The 20,983-nt window shown below is 41.8% G+C and overlaps 1 protein-coding gene across 2 annotated transcripts in view; it reads right to left on the bottom strand.

Annotated features, from left to right (window-relative positions):
* EDN3 (endothelin 3) overlaps positions 1-20,555 on the bottom strand; it is a 174,703-nt gene extending 154,148 nt beyond the window's left edge. For both annotated transcript variants that reach the window (XM_077252833.1, XM_077252832.1), the window contains exons 1-2: positions 20,344-20,555; positions 17,343-17,667 (exon numbers count right to left, since the gene is read on the bottom strand). In XM_077252833.1, coding sequence (XP_077108948.1) covers positions 17,343-17,667; positions 20,344-20,395 — 377 coding nt within the window. In that variant the 5' untranslated portion in view covers positions 20,396-20,555. The remainder of the gene's footprint in view (positions 1-17,342; positions 17,668-20,343) is intronic.
* Between the last annotated feature and the right edge of the window lie 428 nt (positions 20,556-20,983).

The following is a 20,983-nucleotide window of genomic DNA, read 5'->3' as shown; positions in this document are numbered from 1 at the left end:
AAAAATAGCTGCAAGTCTTACGGAAGAAGGAAGAATTCTTGAAATTACTAAGATACTGGGGCGAGATTACAGAACCATCAAATGTTTGGTTGCAAAGAGTCAACAGGGTTACAAAAACCGTGTTAAGAAAAAAAAGACATCCATTAACTGCCAAAGCTTTGAGAAGAATCAGACATCGCTCGATCAGGAAGACATAATCTTCCAGTGCTGTCATATTCCAGAACTGCAACCTCCCTGGAGAGTTCAAAAGTACAAGGTGTTCAGTGATCAGCGACATGGCCGAGGTAAGGAGGCTGAAACCCGCACGGTGCGTGAGCTGGGGGAATTCATAAGTCTACAGTCACACAGAGTGTGACTTATGAATTTAGACTGGACAACTCCTTAAAAGATGAAAGAATAATGACATGGCCCCTTCCTCACCTGACCTAAACCCTATTGAGAACTTGTTGGCCCTTCGTAAACAGTAGATTTAAGGTACCTTCACAGTGAGCAACTTTACAACGAGAACGATCCGTGACGTTGCAGCGTCCTGGTTAGGGATCTCGTTGTGTTTGACACGCAGCAGCGATCTGGATCCCGATGTGATATCGCTGGTCGGAGCTAGAAGTCCAGAACTTTATTTGGTCGTCAGATCGGCGTGTATCGTTGTGTTTGACAGCAAAAGCAATGATGTCAGCAATGTTTTACATGGAGGTAACGACCTGTGAGAATGATAAATGAGTCACCATTACGACACAGGATCGCTCCTGCATCGTTCTGGAGCTGCTGTGTTTGACATCTCTACAGCGACCTAAACAGCGACGCTCCAGCGATCGTATCGTTGTCTATATCGCTGCAGTGTCGCTGAGTGTGACGGTGCCTTAACAGTAAAGGAGAACAAACAGTCATATCTCTTATCAGTGACTGGGAGGTTTTGCTTAGTGCTGCCCAAAAAGTTGATAGACATCAGATTAAGAAACTGTCAGACTCCATGCATGGAAGTCATGTGACTGTTATTGAAAAGAAGGGTGACTATATTTGTCCTTGATATTTTTGAATGAATAATAATGATGAATAAAAAACAATTGAGATGAGAAAACTTACATTTTTCATTTAGTTGAGTAATACTGTACATGGATATTCTTTTAAGTAAAAAAATATATATATTTTTCCTTCTTAAATATTCAGGTTTATTAACCTTTTGGATTGACCGTCAGCACTGTAGAATAATAAAATGAATCACTAAATATACATATTGTCTAATAATTGTGCACATTGTGTATTTCAGTGTGAACAAAAAGGATAGGTAATCCGAAATCAGACATGCACAATAGACCTTCAGAAAAATATGTAGTTGTCGGTGGGTTCGGCTAACGTTAGTCTAGTGTTAGTCTAGTGTGGGGCACTTTAGGATGTAAAGCTAAACCAGAATTTCCATTTACATACAGCTGTTTCAGGTTATTCCCCTCATCAAAGCAAAGGAAGAGACTGGTAAACACGATGTTTCAATCACATCATTTTCATAATCTATGCAGTCTATCATTGAATACATACAAATGCTAATTTACTTTTAAATGTGATCAATCTGATCTGATTGGCATCTGAAAGCAATGGTCCAATATCTAAAATGTCCTTTGTAAATATCTAATTTTTACACCCTAGGCACTTGTAATTTTCTTTATTATGAAATACTATACACTTTGGCTGTACAGTTAATGCATAAATGTTTTTTATTTTTACTTCACTTCTTATGACGTTTCGATTGAGTGGATTCTTAAATGAAGCAATATCAGGAGGTTGGGGCTGGTGTCACTCGCCCTTCTTCTATCACCGCCAACCAAATCTTTGGAGGTCGGTGATACAAGCTGTGGGGTGGTAATGCGGTTGTAGGGGGTCAGCCCCTGTCAAGAACTGAATTACAGTGTGACTTTGAGAGACGATGCTCCCTTGCCATGTGTTGGTTAGAGTAAGAAGCAGGAAGTGTCTGTTCAGAAACTGTAGAGAGAGACTCATGCTTGGGAGAGAGGACAATAAGTGTGTCCTGACACTGAGAGCTGGTAAATGAACAAACAGCTTCAAGGGAGAATATAGTGCCCGGTGACCGCAGGATCGATCATCAGGACTGCATCAGAAGAAAAGAGTCGTATGACACAGCCAAGGTGGTTATCCCAGAGCACCTGTAACCTGAAAGAGAAAACAATGCTGTGGTACCAGTAATCCATCAGCATTGAAAGTGGGAACAAGGCTTGTCCAGACCTTGAAGATGGATCCGTTAACCTGAAGGAAGAGCTCAACACAACAAACACAGCTACACTACAATGGGACCAAGCAGAAGCTATCAGACGTTCTCATAAGCACTATAGAACCGCGAGTGTGACACTGGTGTTCAACTGTGTTAGGGTTTAGAGAAGGGTACTTTAGCTAGGGTGCTGTAGCAGTGTGGCACAATTATCAGAATCCAGGTAGGAAGCTAGAAGAGACTAGTTTGTAGAATATGGTTTGTATTAAACTTTGCACTGCCATAGCTGGAAAGCAGCTTGTGTGACAAGTTCCAGCCCTCTCTCCTTGTATCTATTATTGCCATTATCATTACAAGAACCGTTAGTTTTATGTTCAGGCATATCGTCCTCTGTCTTTCAATAAACCTGGTGCTTTGTTTCTGCCTCCTCGTCTACTATACTGAATTTGACTTCTGCTCAGTGGTGTCGTTCAGTCACTGCTACACTGCCTCCCATCGTGTTCTATTACTGTCCCGTGAGGTCTTGCTTGACCTGAAGAAGCTGTGTCCGGCAGGGACAGAAGCAGAGTGTCGGCACTTTGGTCACTACTCCCACAGCTTCTAGATTCAGAGCATCTTCAGAGAGGGGAGGTTAAAGAAAACTGAGGTAACTGCAGCCCGGCCCCTGATTATGTTGTGTTGCAGGTGGGACGATAGACGCTGCAGGGAAGCGAGTGCAGCTCCAGCCTCCTTTGGTGTCTCATTTGAAACTTTTTTAAAAACAACACATTACAGAAAGTGAAGTAAAAAAACAAGTGCAGTGCCCCAGAGTCCTGGTCGTTGCAGTATTGTCGCTCTTCCACCAGGGGGAGTGATGGTACGTCTGATGGCACTAAAGGAGTTCACCTGACCAGGTATCACAGTCACACACTAAACTTCACACTCCAGTCCACCAGGGGGAGCAGCGGTTCTATTTACTAGGCCACTCCTCACACACGGGTAAAACTGGTAGTTTGGATAGGAAGTCAGACAGAACGCTACTGGGTTTGACCCAGAAAAGACCTGTCAGGCAGACAGGGGGAGAAGGAGGAACATCTGAGCTGCAGACAGAGGTCCCTGTCAGGGGTGGGATCCTGACAGAGACAGAGCGAGAGATAGAACGTTACGGAGCTGCGCCTGCACCTCATTGCGGCAGCATCTTAAGAAAGGACACGAAGCGAAGTATATTGTGGAGAGTGAGCAACGAGATCACAGCACAAGGAGATAACACCGGGAGGAGGGTCTGCCCCGAGATTGGCGGCCTCCTTCTGAGGCGCGTAGCCGGTGGCCAGAACACCGAGGGAGTAATAGGCTCTACGCATTACTTCAAACTACGGCAGGACAGTTAATTCCAAGTTGGCTGCCCAACCTTTAACCTAATGCAGACAACGGAGGCAAATTGTGGGAGAGGGGCGTCTCTAGGCTGCCTATAAAATAACTCCAGGCCTACCCCGTCATACGGGTCGTCCTATCCATACCATCTGGGGGACAAAGAGAGAATATCAGAAACATACACGACAGTTGTGAGGACTATCCCGTGGTGCTCAGCAGGGAAGTACTACAACACACAGGCGCTAGTAGGAAGGCTACTGATTTCCACCTGCAAAGGGAACTCTGGATGTGCCTTCGGACCGGCCGGATTCAGCCAGCCCTGTGAACAGTGCTCTGGATTGTGGACGCTGAAGTCTACAGTAAAAGGTAAAGAGACTGCAACCTTGTGTTCTCATTATTTACTGCGACTTACACCATCATCATCTGCCTTACTGGGAAGCCCTGGGGACATACTTCACCTGTGGGAAGGTATACCATCTAGCTGCCATAATATCACCCCAGCGGACCCCTAAGTAGCGTCGGTCATCCTGACCGAATACCACAGGTGGCGTCACGAACACTTGACAAACTACACCTTTAATTGGGCGCCCCTTAGCAGGGCCACGGACCGGGTCGGGCCACCGTGACATCCCCAGAACCGAGACAGAGGGACCCGGTACCGAGTACCCCACTGCCCTGTGCCTGGGGGCGATCCACAAATATTTAGGGATTAGCAGTAGTGATGAACGAATATACTCGTTACTCGAGATTTCCCAAGCATGCTCGGGTGTCCTCCGGGTATTTTTTAGTGCTCGGAGATTTAGTTTTTATTGCCGCTGCTGAATGATTTACATCTGTTCGCCAGCATACTGTAAGTACATGTGAGGGTTGCCTGGTTGCTAGGGAATCCCCATATGTACTCATGCTGGCAAACAGATGTAAATCATTCTGCTGCGGCAATAAAAACTAAATCTCCGAGCACTAAAAAATACTGGGAGGAGACCCGAGCGTACTCGGGAAATCTCGAGTAACGAGTATATTCGCTCATCACTAATTAGCAGTATAGGGTCATGTGTAGTGTATTTTATAACAAAGCAAATTAGGAAAATGCTTAGTGTGTAAAAGATAGATATGTATAAAAAAACAGTATAGTCATCGTACCACCCCTTTAAGAGTTCTTACTACGTATTAGTCAAGGAAACATTTGTAATCTAAAGCCAGCAGCACCATCTCTCCTTTTTTCCCACATTCACTGATGCATTGCAAGAAACTGAAGGGGTTTGTCTGGGCCAAATAGATAAGTCTGCAGTCACTCTGTGTGACTGCAGACTTACGAACCCCCCTAGAGCACGCACTGCATGCTGTGGGGATTTGCCGATTTCTCACCTGGGACTGGAGGGTATATATGTGTTCTATATACTCCTGGAGTATACATACTCCTAGTCTGCTTTTAATCACGTGATGTCATAAACCTGATAGAAAAGAGAAAAATTAACTGGGTTACGGTAGAAGGTCAAAATGAGCAATTGTACGTACACAGTGCCGCGTAATATGACGACTGCAATATATTAAGAGGATAAAAACTTTGATGGGAGAAGTGCTGCTTTCATAAAGTTTCAAAGCTTATGGATTTCTACTTTTGCCGTGGCAGATTCAAAGCTACACAGAACAGTCCAAAATATGGGACCAGATCACATATAGTTCTAAGAGACCAGAAAAGCCTCTATCACAGCATTAGGAATTCCAGTTTGGCTGAATCATATCATTGGTGTCTGGGGTAATAAGATGTTCATCACCTTAGGCTAAGGTCACACAGCTGCATTGTCAGATTATGCAAAGCTTTGTTAACGCAATGGATGTTCGAACCTCATAGCTGTGTCTACACTGATGATGGAATCTATTAATATTTTTTCATCCAATACATTTTTGCAAGCCTGGAAGCTGGATCATTTCCTCTCTTCAGTTCTGGAGGACTGGTTTCCAATCCAACTGCAACATTGTTTCAAAGTGTGTGAAATGGCCTCACTCAAGAGAATCAGGCTCCTTCTCTGTTTCTTCCTCATGCTTTAACCTTAGGTGTTGCTTGATCCAATTTTCAGCTTTGTATTTGCACAAGCCCTACATAACTCACCAAATTGGGGCATGGACATAAATAAATAGAACTTATAACTCAAAGGTAGGAGTGTGGGTTGGGAGAGGGATGGTTAAATATTTTAGTTCATAATTAAAAAACTGCTTAAATAGGGTTTTCGGGATGAACATACATTTTTGCAGTCATACATTCTGAATCCTGACAGTGTGCAATATGCATACTCTAAGGATTCTTCTCTATCACCAGCTCATGTGCTAAGCACAAAACTGCAAGTATGTAATTGGACCAGATATCACCTCCCTACTAACCAGAATCCCTCAATGTCTGTCCACTATTTCATCCTTCTTCTCCGCTAGATTTCTCAAACTTAACATGGACAAAACAGAATTCATGATCTTTCCCCCATCTCACGTGACCCCCCCAACGAACCTATCCATTACAGTAAATGGCTGCCCACTCTCCCCAGTCCCACAAGCTCGCTGCCTCGGGGTTATCCTTGACGCTGATCTCTCCTTCAAACCACATATCCAAGCCCTTTCCACTTCCTGCCGACTTCAACTCAAAAATATTGCACAAATCCGTTCATTCCTCAACCAAGAATCTGCAAAAACCCTAGTCCATGCCCTCATCATCTCTCGCCTTGATTACTGCAACCTCCTGCTCTGTGGCCTCCCCTCAAACACTCTCGCACCCATCCAATCTATTCTAAACTCTGCTGCCCGACTAATCCACCTGTTCCCCCGCTATTCCCCGGTCTCTCCCCTCTGTCAATCCCTTCACTGGCTCCCCATTGCCCAGAGACTCCAGTACAAAACCCTAACCATGACGTACAAAGCCATCCACAACCTGTCTCCTCCTTACATCTGTGACCTCATCTCCCGGTACTTTCCTACACGCAACCTCCGATCCTCACAAGATCTCCTTCTCTACTCCCCTCTTATCTCCTCTTCCCACAATCGTATACAAGATTTCTCTCGCGTATCACCCCTACTCTGGAACCCTCTACCACAACACATCAGACTCTCGCCCACCATCGAAACCTTCAAAAAGAATCTGAAGACCCACCTCTTCCGACAAGCCTACAACCTGCAGTAACCACCGATCGACCAAACCGCTGCATGACCAGCTCTACCCTCACCTACTGTATTCTCAGCCATCCCTTGTAGATTGTGAGCCTTCGCGGGCAGGGTCCTCTCTCCTACTGTACCAGTTATGACTTGTATTGTTCAAGATTATTGTACTTGTTTTTATTATGTATACCCCTCCTCACTTGTAAAGCGCCATGGAATAAATGGCGCTATAACAATAAATAATAATAATAATAATAGTCATGGTAATGTGCCTAATAGCTTCTTATCTGCTAGCAGGGAAAGTTTCTAGTCGGCACTTGATCGAAAAATATGCAGACTACTCTCTTTGCAAATTGCACACTATTAGGATTTATCAATCTACAGTATAGGAGTGACTGCAGAAATTTATATTCTGCCTAATAAAAAAAAAAAAAAAACTCTTTACACAGCATAAAACACATACATAGAAAATAGATAAAAATTGATTCTTATTCTTTACCCATGAAGATTACATTTCAGGCCAAGGATTTAAAAGATCCCTCATATGCACAAATTACTAGGCTCCATTAGGACTGTAGGACTCAATATTTTCAAGGTATGATGTGGCCAGCCCATTGACTTCTATTGGAATTATATAATGCTTTATTTCACCAGTGGTTGTGCTGCAGGAGAATTGAACCCCCTACTTCTGGGTTCCTCCACTGATTGTGGCTAAGCACTAACTAGGGAACGGTGATACCATGCACTCAACTTTTTTTTTTTTTTTTTTTATAAAAAAAGACTTTCCAAATTAGATGCCCCCTTTCAGGAAACTTTACTCAGACGTCTGCAGTTATACTTTGGCCGTATTCCAGAATCTTATCCTGCTGAGTTCTCATAGACATTGCAATAATCCAGAGTAAGCAATAGAAGAAACAGCAGAGGCCAAAGTTGTTGAGTAAGGCTGGCACTATGCCATACTTGACATTATAACTGGATGCCTTGGAAGACTTGGCCCCAAGACTTAAATTGCGAAAGCTCCTGGAGGAAATAGAAAACAATGTGAAATGGTGGGGCAGAACAGCACAAGTCATGATTCTAGTAAGGGTGCTCATACTAAAGAGGCAGACTATAACAGCAATAGGGTCTTTACAGACAAAGGCCCCCTAAGCCTCATCCCTTCTATGGCTGGGTAGCGAGAACCTATGCAGTATTTCACGTTTCAGAGACTTGCCACTACAATCAGCATTGGTAGAAAGAAAATGGATCAGGTAGACAAATGTCCACTCCCCTCTCTCGACCATGTACACCATTGACTGTTGAGGGATCATATTCCCATAGTACAGCATGTGATGGAACATTTTATGCAGAAAATCGGAAGCACAATATGGGCATATAGTTTAAATGGATTTCATAGACAGATCCTTAAAACCAGGTAGTGCATGAGCCCTTAGGGGTACATTTTCTTTCTCTCTTTGATGAAATCAGAGGAAAGCAGAAAATGATTTGACAAAAATAGGTCTTCTAATGGGATCCACTCCTGAGTTCGCCAGGAAATACAAATCAAACAGCCAAAATATTAAACCCACCTGCTTACTAATAAGAGACCTTGGTGGCACCAAAACAGCCTTGACCCCTTGAGGAATTGACTCTACAAGAGCTCTGAAGATGTCTTGTGCATCTGACACTATGCTGTTAGCATCAGAATGCTTTATACCTGTAAGATATGAGGTGCGGCACATATGGATCAGACTTGTTTTCCCAGCACATTCCACACATGCTCCATCAGATTGAGAGCTGGGGAATCTGGAGTAATTACCTTGAACTCCTTGACCAATTCCTGAACGGTTTCTGAAGCATGGCAAGGACATTATCCTGGTGAAAGAGGGTGTTGCCACTAGGGAATAGCCCTGCCATGAATGGTGTACTTGGTCTGCGCAATAATTAGATAGGCGGTATGTGTCATATCCACATAAGTGTCAGAGGCCAAGGTTTCTCAGCAAACAAAACATCAACCAGAGCTTCACATTGTTTCCACTGTCTTGTCTTCTTCCCATAATGCACCTTCCCTAGGTAGGGGGCACATATGCACCCGGCCGTCCACATGATATAAAAGAAAACATGATATGTCATCAGACCACATCACCTTCATCCACTGCTCCATGATCCAGTTCTGATGCCTCCTTTAGGTGCTTACGACAGTTGACAGGATTCAGCATGGCCAGTCAGACTAGTCTCACACGAAGCAAGCTGCCATGCACTCTGTGATCTGACACCATTCTTCTATAGTCAGCAGTAACATATTTTTCTTACCAATTTGTTCTATAGTATGTCTTCTGTGAGATCGAAGCAGGTGGACTACCCTTCACTCCTTATGAGTATCTATCAGCATTAGGACCCATGAACTGTTCACCAGTTGTTTTATTTTGAGCCATTTTGGTACCTAATAATAAATGAATGACAGGAACACCCCACAAGACTTGCTATTTTGGAGATGCCATGACCCTGTTTTCTTGACATCACAATTTTGCCCTTGATAAAGTTGCTCACATCCTCCTTACACTTGCCCGTTTTTCCAGGTTCCATCACATTAGATTCAAACACTTGACTGTTCCCTTGCTGCCTAATAAATCCTACAACCCTACCCCTGACAGAAGCTATTGTCACGAGACAATTAATGTTATTCACTTCAGCTGTCAGTGGTTTCAATATTACAGCTGATGTATAGACCTTACACAGAGTATAGATGTGCCCATAGGGAAGGGATAAGCAAATTTCAAGACCAGGATGACGATTATGTCTAGTGCAAGGCACAAGCACTTGGTGTTCACTTCCGGAGTCATGTTCTGCCCCCTCCAACCTGGCAGAACACCACATCGGTTGCCAATTCTAAGTCAAGTAGTTGAAAAATCCTTTGGCATTAGGCTAGATTATTTTGGTTCCTCAAGACATTTAAGATCACAAGTCAACATTTGTATATTGTCATTTCCAGATCTGCGCATTCTCTGTGTGATGTACGTAATATGAGACCATGGGCAACATCATGTAGGAAGCAAACGAAAAAACTTGTTCCAGCACCACATTGATAAAATCCAGGCTTGAAACTTTATTTTGCCGAAATAAAAGCAGTGGAAACACGCTCTTCAAATACACACCAGGGCACAAACAGCGATGCGTTTCTACTGATCTTTATCAAGTTTTTTCGTTTGCTTCTTACCTGATGACTGCGCTGATCCACGTGGAGTTCCATGCACCGGCAGTGGCTATGCGGTGAGCTGGTTCCGTTGTTCTTTAGCGGAACATCATGTAGGACATAATTTTACAAGGCTCCAGAGATCATGAGATGTTCTTTATATCCAAAATATGTAACGATCTCTATTAATAAATATATGACTGGAACTAACGTCATCATTTATGACACACATAATACTTATTATAGAACGTGCACAAGGTGAAAAAGTTCAGAACACTGCACCATAGAGGAATAGAGAAACTTGAATGACAAAAGTCAAGGACAAAAACTAAATAAAATGTCCAAAATAGACTCTTGTAGAGAGATAGTATCCCACTATTTTATGTTTGTCGCCATCTATGGATGACACGTCTCTAAAACCATTCTGAGACTCTAAAGTGTGGTTTAAAAAAACAACAAAACCATGGTCTTCAGGATAGTCTTCTCAAAAGGAGGTAATGTCTATGCATAATATATGATGGACTGAAAAACGGGCCTAGCTATGAGGATGATCTTTATGGTGGTTGTTGGTTTTTTTTTTTTGTTTTTTTTTTTAAAGGGGAGCAATTGGCTGAAGTGGTCATCTCTGCAGAACGACTGAGATCATAAGAATGGTGGCGCTGCAGCGAGGAGTGTAGGACCGGTAAGTAATAGTTTTCTTTATCAGTTTAAAACAGTTTATGCAGTTGGGCAATATGTTTTAAAACTTGGGCAATGCCTTTATTCCAGTGGCTCAGCTAAATGCTGGGCTTGAAGACATCATGATCTTCCCATCAAATTACTCAATACGTGAAAACATTACTTTTTTAAAGAATTCCATTACACCTTTTGGATCAGTGTGTCATCCATTTTAACAATGGACAGCCATCAGTTGGGAAAAACTGTGTGTGAATTTGACCTTAGGGTTTTGCCTCATTTGACATACCTTGAAATCAATTGCTTAAAAGGAATCTGTCACCAGGTTTTTGCTACCTCATCTGAGAGCAGTATAATGTAGGAATTGTGACCCTAATTCAAGCAATGTGTCACTTAGTTTACTGGGTGTAGCAGTTGTGACACGATCAGTGTTTTTAGATTTAGCATGTAGCAGGCCTCAGAAAGCTGACCCCACCCACTTGACAGCTTTGTGTATACATACTGTAATGTCAGTGAGCAATCTTCTGAACTTCTGGTCATGGGGAGTGCGCCTCTGAAGCATTGAAGTGTAGACCCGACTTCAGAGACGCAGTGACCTGTGCCTAAGACCTAAAAATATCAATTATTATCACACGCCACTATCGAAACAAGGCTGGTTCCTCACGCCTTTGGGGGGGGGGGGGGGTGAAGGAAAAGTGCGCTTTTGAGAAGATGCCAGTATTATAAAAGGCATATGATAGGTGGGGATGCGTATATAGATTTTGCATTGGGGCCCAGGAGCTTAAAGTTAAGTCTCTGCCCAAGAATTACCCAAGTCTATCAAGCGATGAGCCAAAAATCAAAATATACATTTGTCTGCTCCATTGAGCAAATAGCACATAATTAATTACATGGATTTGACCCAACAGCAGAAAATGGCTAAAATGTGAAAAGTATTTGAAATTTAATAAGGACAACAGGACATGTATAACAATATGGCATATGAAAACATAACCAGACACCTGATAAAAGGGTTCAAAAGAAAACAAAGGTTTCTACACCTGCATCACCTTGGTTTACCATGGAGGGAACAAACTCAAGGTTCATGAAAGGTGACCAAGACTGATGGCTAAAGGCTGATTCAAAACCAAGTACCGTCTTTTCAAGTTACTTGCCCAAAATCTGGAGAGGGTGAAACTACAGATTCTGTTCAATAAATGTTCACATGGATTGCAGCATCCTTAAGCCAGAACTGACTGAGGATTGGGGTTATTACAGCTAAAGAAGATTTATGGCAGTACGGGCCTGGGGCTAGATAGAAGAAAGCAGAGGCCATGAAGGAAATCAGAGCCAGGCAAATAAGTGTTACCTTTCCACACAAGAAAAGAAACCTTTCACCAGGCTTCCAGCGCAGTAATATACATGTTAACTATTTACACTCTCAAAGTAAACTGCTGTAAAATATATTCCACATATATAAATGGCCCAGTCCAGCACCCTCACATAATACAGTGCCTGCCTAGCACCCTCAGATCCCGCCTGCCCGTCTAACTCCCGTAGATCCTAATGCCCAGCAATTGTTTATTTTATCCTAATCCTAACGTTCAAAGTCCTTTATATGTAATCACAAAAGAAACATTGCTCTTAGTGAAGCCCATTAGTGATCCCACACATCATGGTATGAATTTCATAGCCATCCACAGTGTCCATTACAAACCGTATGATGCCTCGACAGTATATTACTTCATACATAGTATGACGCCCACCAAAACAGATTCACACACAGTAATATGACCCACAAATAGTATATTTACCCACACACACAGTATGATGCCCCACAACCCTCACAGACATTGATGTCCTCACAACCAAACACACGGAAGTATGCCCCTACACGCAGTATGAAGCCCCCCATTATCCAAGACACAATGTTATGCTCTCACAGTCTCCCCCACACACAGTAGAATGACCTCACATACCATAATGTTCTTATAACAAATTCACAAACACAGTAATATGACCCGCACATGATAATGTCACCACACACAGTATGATGCCCCCATAGACATCATGATGCCCCAAAAGTGACAGTGTTATGCTCTCAGTCTTCCCCATCCTCACAGTGTAATGTCCCCACAGTATGATGTCCCAATAATACATTACCCAAATATAGTGACTCTCCTACAATAAACACACACAGTAATATGACTCATATGTACTTTAATATCTCACAGGTTTCCCCCCTCACACACAGTATGATGCTGCCACATAGGCATCCCTCTTGCCTGTGCATCCTGCTTCTCTGAGTTGTTATGTGATGGTGGAATAGGATCTGATGGTTCTCTGCTCCAAAATTGTCTTCTACTCTGAGTCCCGAGGACAAAGGCATAGTTGAAGTTGGCACATACCCCCGAAATTCAGGAACAGGAAGGAATACCCTGGATCTTCAGGGGGTATGATACAACTGGGCACTGTGAAATGCTACATCACAGTGTACAAGGTACAGATAAGTTACCTAGACCTGTCGACAAGAATTGTTTAAGAACAGATCTCAGAATAGACTTAAATGCCAACATAATTCCTTACTGAATTCACCTCAAGAGGAGGTACAACTTTGGCAATTTTTGCTCCTAAAGATGTGCAGGGCCTGAAGCAGTTATCCAGCACCTCTCACTTCTGTATAAGGAGGTCAGAGACGCTATCGACATGGCGATCAAGCGAGTGTGAAGTGCACTCAGCAGGTATAGTGCACACGACACATCCTATTCTCAGAAACAGGGCAGGCGTATGATACCTGCTAGGCACGCACAAGACATGGCATGTGGCTAATGGACTGTACACGAGCAGAGTCTCTCTCCGCCGGATGTGGACACATGAGTCGCTGTATAACCTTTCTAATGGTCATATACAAGCAGAGGTGCAATTATCTAAAGAGCCTACGCTCTACTCTTATTACTACACAGCGTAGATGTCGCTCTGCAGGAGGCCAGGATTAGGGGCTGATACGGTACCATTTAGAGCTGACCTAATGCTATGTTACACAAGCTCCTGTGCACACAGTAAGATCCTGCTACACTGGGCCAGACCACTACTGAGTCTAACTGGAGCCAGATGTTGGAGTCTCTTCATCTTGTCATAATCTTTGCTAATCATTTTTCCATTCAAATATAAAAATTTTGCTATTTCCCTGCTCCCACACTCCATTTCCGTAGACCACCAGGGCTCCTTAAATTATATCTAATGAATGGTGAAGTAGTTCACTCTTTACTAAGAGGCAGGGGCCCAGCATTGGTACCAGATCAGGTGGTAAGTCTGGTAGACATTAGGAGCTCAATTCACATTCCAGGTAGAAGATTTAAAAAAAAAGAAAAGATACATTTATTCCCAAGTAGAATATGCAAATTATTCCTGGTTGTATAGCATTGACTACAAACATATACAAGTGGTCCATGATCAATTAACATTTCTGTCCCACAGTCCATGACAAGATATGTACGAAAAAAAAAATCTTTTTATATACCCTAAAGATACTTTATGTCCAAGAATAGCGCCACTCCAGGTTGTGTGTGATATTGCGTCTCACCTCTATTTACTACAAAGTAGATAAGCTACAGACACAACCCATACACAGGTCTGGAGCAGTCATGTCACGTTCTTCTAATCCTAGACAGCTGTTCTAAAGGAGTATCTCCCATCCCAGAGTGTTATGGCATATCCAAAGGAGCGCTCCAAATTTGGTTATCCCTGCTAATCCCAAAAATATAGGGACAGATATCTGGAACAATAGGATTTATGAACGCTCAGTTTGCTAGGCAAAATGGTGATGGAATCTCATTTTGAGGTGAGGGCTCTCAGCAGTTTCATCGTGCTTGTCTACTGTACAGATCTGATTCTTCTCATAGATGAGGGTCTACTACAATCATCTGTGAGCTAAACACATGGGCAGCAGCATCTCCAGCCCTGATTGTTGCCAGGTGGAGCAGAGCACTTCTGGGCATGTGCTGTGCACATGTCTGAGTTTTTTCTCGGACCGAGTGTTCCACAGAAAATATCGGAGACAGATCCTATTATGACCCATAGGCCACATTCACATGTTCAGTATTTTACCTCAGGATCTGTAAGCCAAAACCAGGAATGGAACAGTCACAGGAAAAGTGTAATAGAAAAATGTGCATCATTTCTGCATTGTTCCCACTCCTGATTTTGGCTTCCAAATTTTGATGTAGAATACTGACCAAATACTGAACGTGTGAACGTGGGCTTAGACTTGCATTACCGACATTGGTCCAACCGGCAATGCAAGTCTATGGGTCTGTGAAAAAAAAATATCTGACCGCACTCTGATGACATCCTAGTGTGGTCCAATTTTCATGGACAGACAAGATGGAGAAAGTGCTGAAAATGTTTTTCTCTTCACATCCGAGAAAAAATGATGCCGCTCTGATCAAACTTTAATCAGAAAATGGAACCGTTTTTCTCGGATGTGGATAAAAACCGGTTGTGTGACCCTAACCCCAAATATACCCATCAATATTCATTGATGCTTATGATATTTCTAGACAAGGCCCCAAGCATTTGCACAATTATTCCTTCTTCCACTCCACACTTCTTATACTGTATACCCTATAATTACTTGCCAGCGATTTATTAGAGGAACAGCCCCATGGTTTGCAGAAATCCATACACCCTTTGCAAAAAAAAAAAAACACCAACAAAAAAACCAAAACACATCCACATATAATGAATAGATTTTCAATTGCGGAAATGTCTGAGCCAACTCTGTAGCATGCCAATATAATCATAATAAGAGAACGAGCCCATGGGACGTTTCTGCTGCCATCTTACACTGCAGTTGTTTTTATTGCCGAGATGTATCATCATTACTGCAAAGGATAAAAACTACAGCGACATTCGCAGAATAAATATGACATCCTCTAGCATTCCATTTAAACCTCATTCACAATAATACACAGCAGATTTTCAGCATACAAAAAATCCACTCATGTACTCCCCGTGGGAACATATATTCGCACTGGATGTGGACCTGGAGACATAATAAAGCAACTGGGTCTCAATGTACAATCCGTCACAATCCCTCTTTGCTCTGCCAACCATGTGACATGTATAAAACTGGGTTTTTCTAATTTGGTAGAGGAACCTTTTGGGCCCCTTAGTTTAATCGCATCTATAATAACCATAACTAACAGTTCTTGTTGCATGTCCAAGACATTCCCAAAGAAGGGGAAAATCAGCTCCAAAAAAGTTTGGCAATCACCTCAACAAACCGAAGGGCTGAAGGAGACCCCAGAGAATATTACATTTCAGGAAACAATATCTGTGACTCTCTTTGCCAGGTATTGGATGCAAACTTAGAATTTAATGTCTGTCTATACAGATTACATACTCTAAATTGTATATAGTCGCAAGATATCCAAATATCCTATTAATAAAAATAACATATCCACAGTCTCATTAGTTTGTTCACTTTTTGCATTGGTGATTAAACTATTTTATCTTTTTTCCCCAGCCATAATTTTTGTAAGCTATACACACCGTCACACATAAATATTTTTATGATTGTTCATTTGCTTCACACATGAAAAGTTAGTTCTAAATAGTCTTCATTAAAAATGTTCTACCATCCTAATAAAAGGAGAGAGCAAGAGGTGGCTGTACACAGATCTGCTGTGGAGAGGGGAGAAAGTATGTAAAGTCTTATGGGGAGTAGAGAAAACAGGCAATAGACAATGAGGAAAGCTCATGGAGAGGAAACAATTGCAGTATCAGAGCTGTACTGATACACGAAGGTAAGTAAAGGCAGCAACATCCTGGATACACACAGACCTCACACCCAGCCTATACTACTGGGAGGGACACTCCCACAAGTGGTTAAAAAAGTGAAAGAATGACAATTGCAGCCTTATACTTGGTGCAATTTTATCAATTTTACTATCATATGTAGAATAATATGCCATGTCAAAGTATAAATAGCCTTTAAATTACGGCAATAATTAATCTTTCAGTCAAATAAATTAAACTTAACATACAAGAACAGAAGGCAAAAGAAATTGTTAAAGCTACCTAGAGTCATAGAGTCACATCCATGGGTTACATTTGCCGACCAGAACCCCATCTTCTTCCTAAACCTATGCCCTATGCACAGAGCAACCATAGGATTCAATAATGTCAGGCCATATCTTAAGGGATAATGCCCATCTGGTACATTTTAAACGGAATTGGTTCAAATCCATATTCTCAGCTTGAGGGCAGAAACAGCAGGTAGCATTCTTCTCCATGGGGATGAATGGGTCTTTCAGAATCATCCAAGGAGTGGTCTTCAAAGCATAGTGGTCTATCCTACATTTAATTGATGAGCTGTAGAGTAAAGCTATGTGGTAAATGTGTAGTCATTACTCCAGACTGGGGCTCATTAGGTTTTCTACATAAGAAGGTGGGAGAACACAGATGCTGGACCTCTGCCGATGAAATGTCTATGGAGGAGGTACATAGGAATACATGTACAGGAGCCAATAACATAGTATACAGAATATACACTCCGAAGCTTAGGCAAAGGAACCCACTGCAGAGATTATAAAACTCTATACAACCCAAGTTGTTGTCCATCAGACTGTAAACTGAGGCTGTACTATTCAAATCCGAGCCACAGAGGTGAGGGACCCATGTGGACCTCAGAACACTCATTATGGATGGCCCCTAACACAACTACAACCGGTCATGTCCCACAGCTCTGAAAGGATACCCCTTCCGTCATACAGAAGATGAGGTAGGACGAGTACCTTTACTTACTCAGGCGTATTGATCCATATGATGTCTAGGTGACAGTAGTAGACACACTCCTTGTCCTTGTACGTGTAACATGTACAGCGTCGTTCCCTCCTATGGGCTCCCCCTGAATCTGGCTCCAGGTGAAAGCTTGGGCTCATCTGCTCATATCCAGGAATTGGGGTTCCTTGAGGTCCAGGTGAAGCTGACCCAGGGGGAAGAGTTACTCCCGATTGGAGAAAAATAGTCGATGACTCCTTCTCTCCCCTGCTAGCTTTTCTTCCTCCCTCCTTAACTTGAAGGATGCCCTTAGCACCTGAGAGCTGGGGCAGAAGAGCCAGAACAAACCCTAAAGCACAAGAAAGAGGGGAAAAGTTGGGAGTTTGAAGTAGAGGCTGGCCATATAATAACAATGTTTACTGTTGAAGGGCATGAATACTTTTGCTTTTTTCATTATTATGTAACTGTATTACTCTATTGTAACAAAATAATACAAATTATTGCAACCATGGAGGCAAATAGATCAGCTCAGCAGCTGTGTACACAAGACGGTGGGAGATTTTTAAGGAAGACAATGTTCATCCATTTTTGTATTTTTAGATAGAGCAATAAGAAGAGGATTGCAAATGTGGACATACCCTTCAAATGTTGATGCACTGGTACTATGTACTGATACGTACCAAACAATGGTATTTTTAGCCAGGTTGAATAATAGTTCTGCACATGAACATGTACCACATTCACATAAGGGACAAATGTTGGGAACATGGATATATCCTAGAAAGAAGGAACATGCCCACAGTTCTTGAGACGCCTTTGTGGCCATACATTACATAGGCTTCAGCATTGCCTGGCACCGAATCAGACACGAGATTTATGGACAAACAGGAGAGAGTCTGTCCCAACGTAATACCAGCCTACAGTTTCAGCAAACACTATAGAAAAATCGACAAATTTATAATAAAACGATTATTTATACAGCACCAACATATACCGTAACACTGTACAAAGTATATCACATGATCTCTGTATGGCATGCAAGGTCCCTGTAGCCTTGGGCAGTCATTATAAATGTATATAATTGAGGAAGGGTTGGAGAAACTGGTTTAACATTGGTGAAAGTAGCACCCTCACCACTGCCACAAAAACACAACGCTTTTGCTGAGATTTTCAAAAATTGTGGCAAACTATGCATTTTTTTTGTCATAATAGTGGCAAAAAAAAAAAAAAAATCCCATGTGAACATAGCCTTATTACCGTAGTTGGCTTGATTTTTTTTATTTAAACCCCTCCTCCTAAAAATTAAAAAATATATATTTATGTCCAAAAAAAGCAAACAAAACATCCCACCATTGAAAATGTATAAGATCAGGGTGCTTCTAGCCTTTGATCAGGTTATAACTGCTTTATGCCTCATTCACATACAGCTTTTTATTAGTGTTTTTATTTGCTTACAAGACAAACACTGTGGTTTTAAATAATTCTTCATTTATGGTTTGATTTTTTTTTTATTTAATAAAAAAAATCTGGCCGCATTTGTAATATGGAATGTCTATAGGAAGAATGACAAGAAAAACAGCGGTATACCTCTCCTCATCACCCCCCAAAAAAGACATGGTAAAAAAAAGAATTTGCTTCCGACTTTTAAAGTAACTGCAGTAGTTAAAAATGCTGCAGCATTTTTGGCAGAAAAAAAGAAATCCGTGAAAATAAAGCAAAATAATGCAGACTAATGTCTCATTCAGAGATCCGAGTTTCAGGTACATGCTCATAGATAGAATATATGGGGGACGTTTTCTATGGGGACGTTCACTTGTTCAGATTTTCTGGGGTTTTTCTTTAGACTGAGTGTCCATTTTTGATCCAATTATGGTTCATATTTGACCCATTTAAGTGAATGTGTATGAGAAAAACAGATAGCAGATGCCTTCCTTTTGCTTGTCACCTTTTACTGTTTAGTAGGTAGGGGAAGCTTGGATTTTTTTTTTCCAGATACCGGATGCCACATCAATGGTAAAAATTTGACACAGACCAAAACTAAAGGAAAATTGGATCCAGAACACAGATTAAAAGCGGTCTGCATTTTTCTGTCATACAAGAAAAGAAAATGGATGTCCAAATGAGGACAGAAAAAAAAAATAAAATAAAAAAAAATATATAATAATAATAATAATAATAATAATAAAAATATATATATAATATAAAGAGGTATACTGTATATCAACATATTGGCCTAATGTAGACCAAAAGGGCACCTAATCCTGGAGCATATAATAAATGTACGCTGTAAAGTTGTTGTGATTGCCCCCCCTGGAACATATGACGATATAAAAAAAACGCTAACAATATATCTAATGTGCTGTATTATGAGATTGTATGAAATTGGATTATTTTAAATCTCATATTATGTAATAAATTAAAATTGCATGGGACCACAACGATACGCATTGTACTCAACCAAATTGCAGAACGTTGCATGAGATCTTGGAGTTCACATTGTATTCCAGTAAGCTCCTGTCATAAGACATATGGGACCTCCAAGAGATGACTTCGGTAGACTTCCAAGACCAGTGACATGGTATGGTCCCCTTAACTTGCATGGAAGCTGTGAGATGTCAGTGCTGAGTTCCAGATCACATCCATATGGAGGACTTTCTTATACCTCTGAAGTACAACCGCTTCCAAAAATTTCACACACCCTCTTATCCTACAGTACAAATCCACGGCTAAAGAAGACACCCCAATTCTTACCATTTCCAGAACCATACACATGAACCCCAAAAATGACCTGAGAAACATCAAGCCTATATATTAAATACACATAGGTGGGGAATAGGACATCATCTTACATAACCAGATATCCCAATTCATTCAATCACGTTGTGGTTCTTAGTCTCAATCACTTGCATCTGGTGATCCACACACCCTAACTGCTGGGAGTTGTAGTTACACCATATGTGAGGGGGTGCTATTTGCACCCTAATCTGGTATAAAGCAGCACCCCATACATTGGGGGTCCACTTACCTGTGTTAGAAGTGACCAGCAGTCCCAGTATAATCAATAGCCTCTGCTCCATGAACCCAGGTGTAAAGTATCCAGAAGGTGATGCCACAACTGCTCTAGATAATCCCTGCCAGGCAGCCCTGTCCTGGGGTGACCATTCCTGCCTGAGCCACTGACAAGTGAGGTGACTACAGGCTGCTGGAGCAGAGCAGTACTGGAGAGATACCCTGCTGCTCTGTGCATAAGAAGAGATCAGAGAGGAGATATAAAGCTGGTGAGCAGGCGCCTCCTACAGGACATGAGCAGCATTACCACTGCTGAGCCTCCTGCATCATCCATGTGTGGGAACATCTCATCCACATGGCAGAACTCTTAATAATAATAATAATAATAATAATAATAATAAGCTTTATTTTTATATAGCGCCAATAATTCCACAGCACTTTACAGACATTATTGGCACTGTCCCCATTGGAGCTCACAATCTAGATTCCCTATCAGTATCTCTTTGGAGTGTAGGAGGAAACATGAGACCCCAGAGGAAACCCACGCAAACACGGGGAGAACATACAGACTATTGTTTCTGAGAACAAGAAATATTTGCAGATTTGTAACACAAGCGTAAACAGATAACAGTTAGTGAATGAAGAATACAGATTGT

The sequence above is a fragment of the Ranitomeya variabilis genome, chromosome 4 (assembly GCF_051348905.1).
Source record: "Ranitomeya variabilis isolate aRanVar5 chromosome 4, aRanVar5.hap1, whole genome shotgun sequence".
Classification (NCBI taxonomy): Eukaryota; Metazoa; Chordata; class Amphibia; order Anura; family Dendrobatidae; genus Ranitomeya; species Ranitomeya variabilis.
This window is presented reverse-complemented; position numbering and strand designations above follow the sequence as displayed.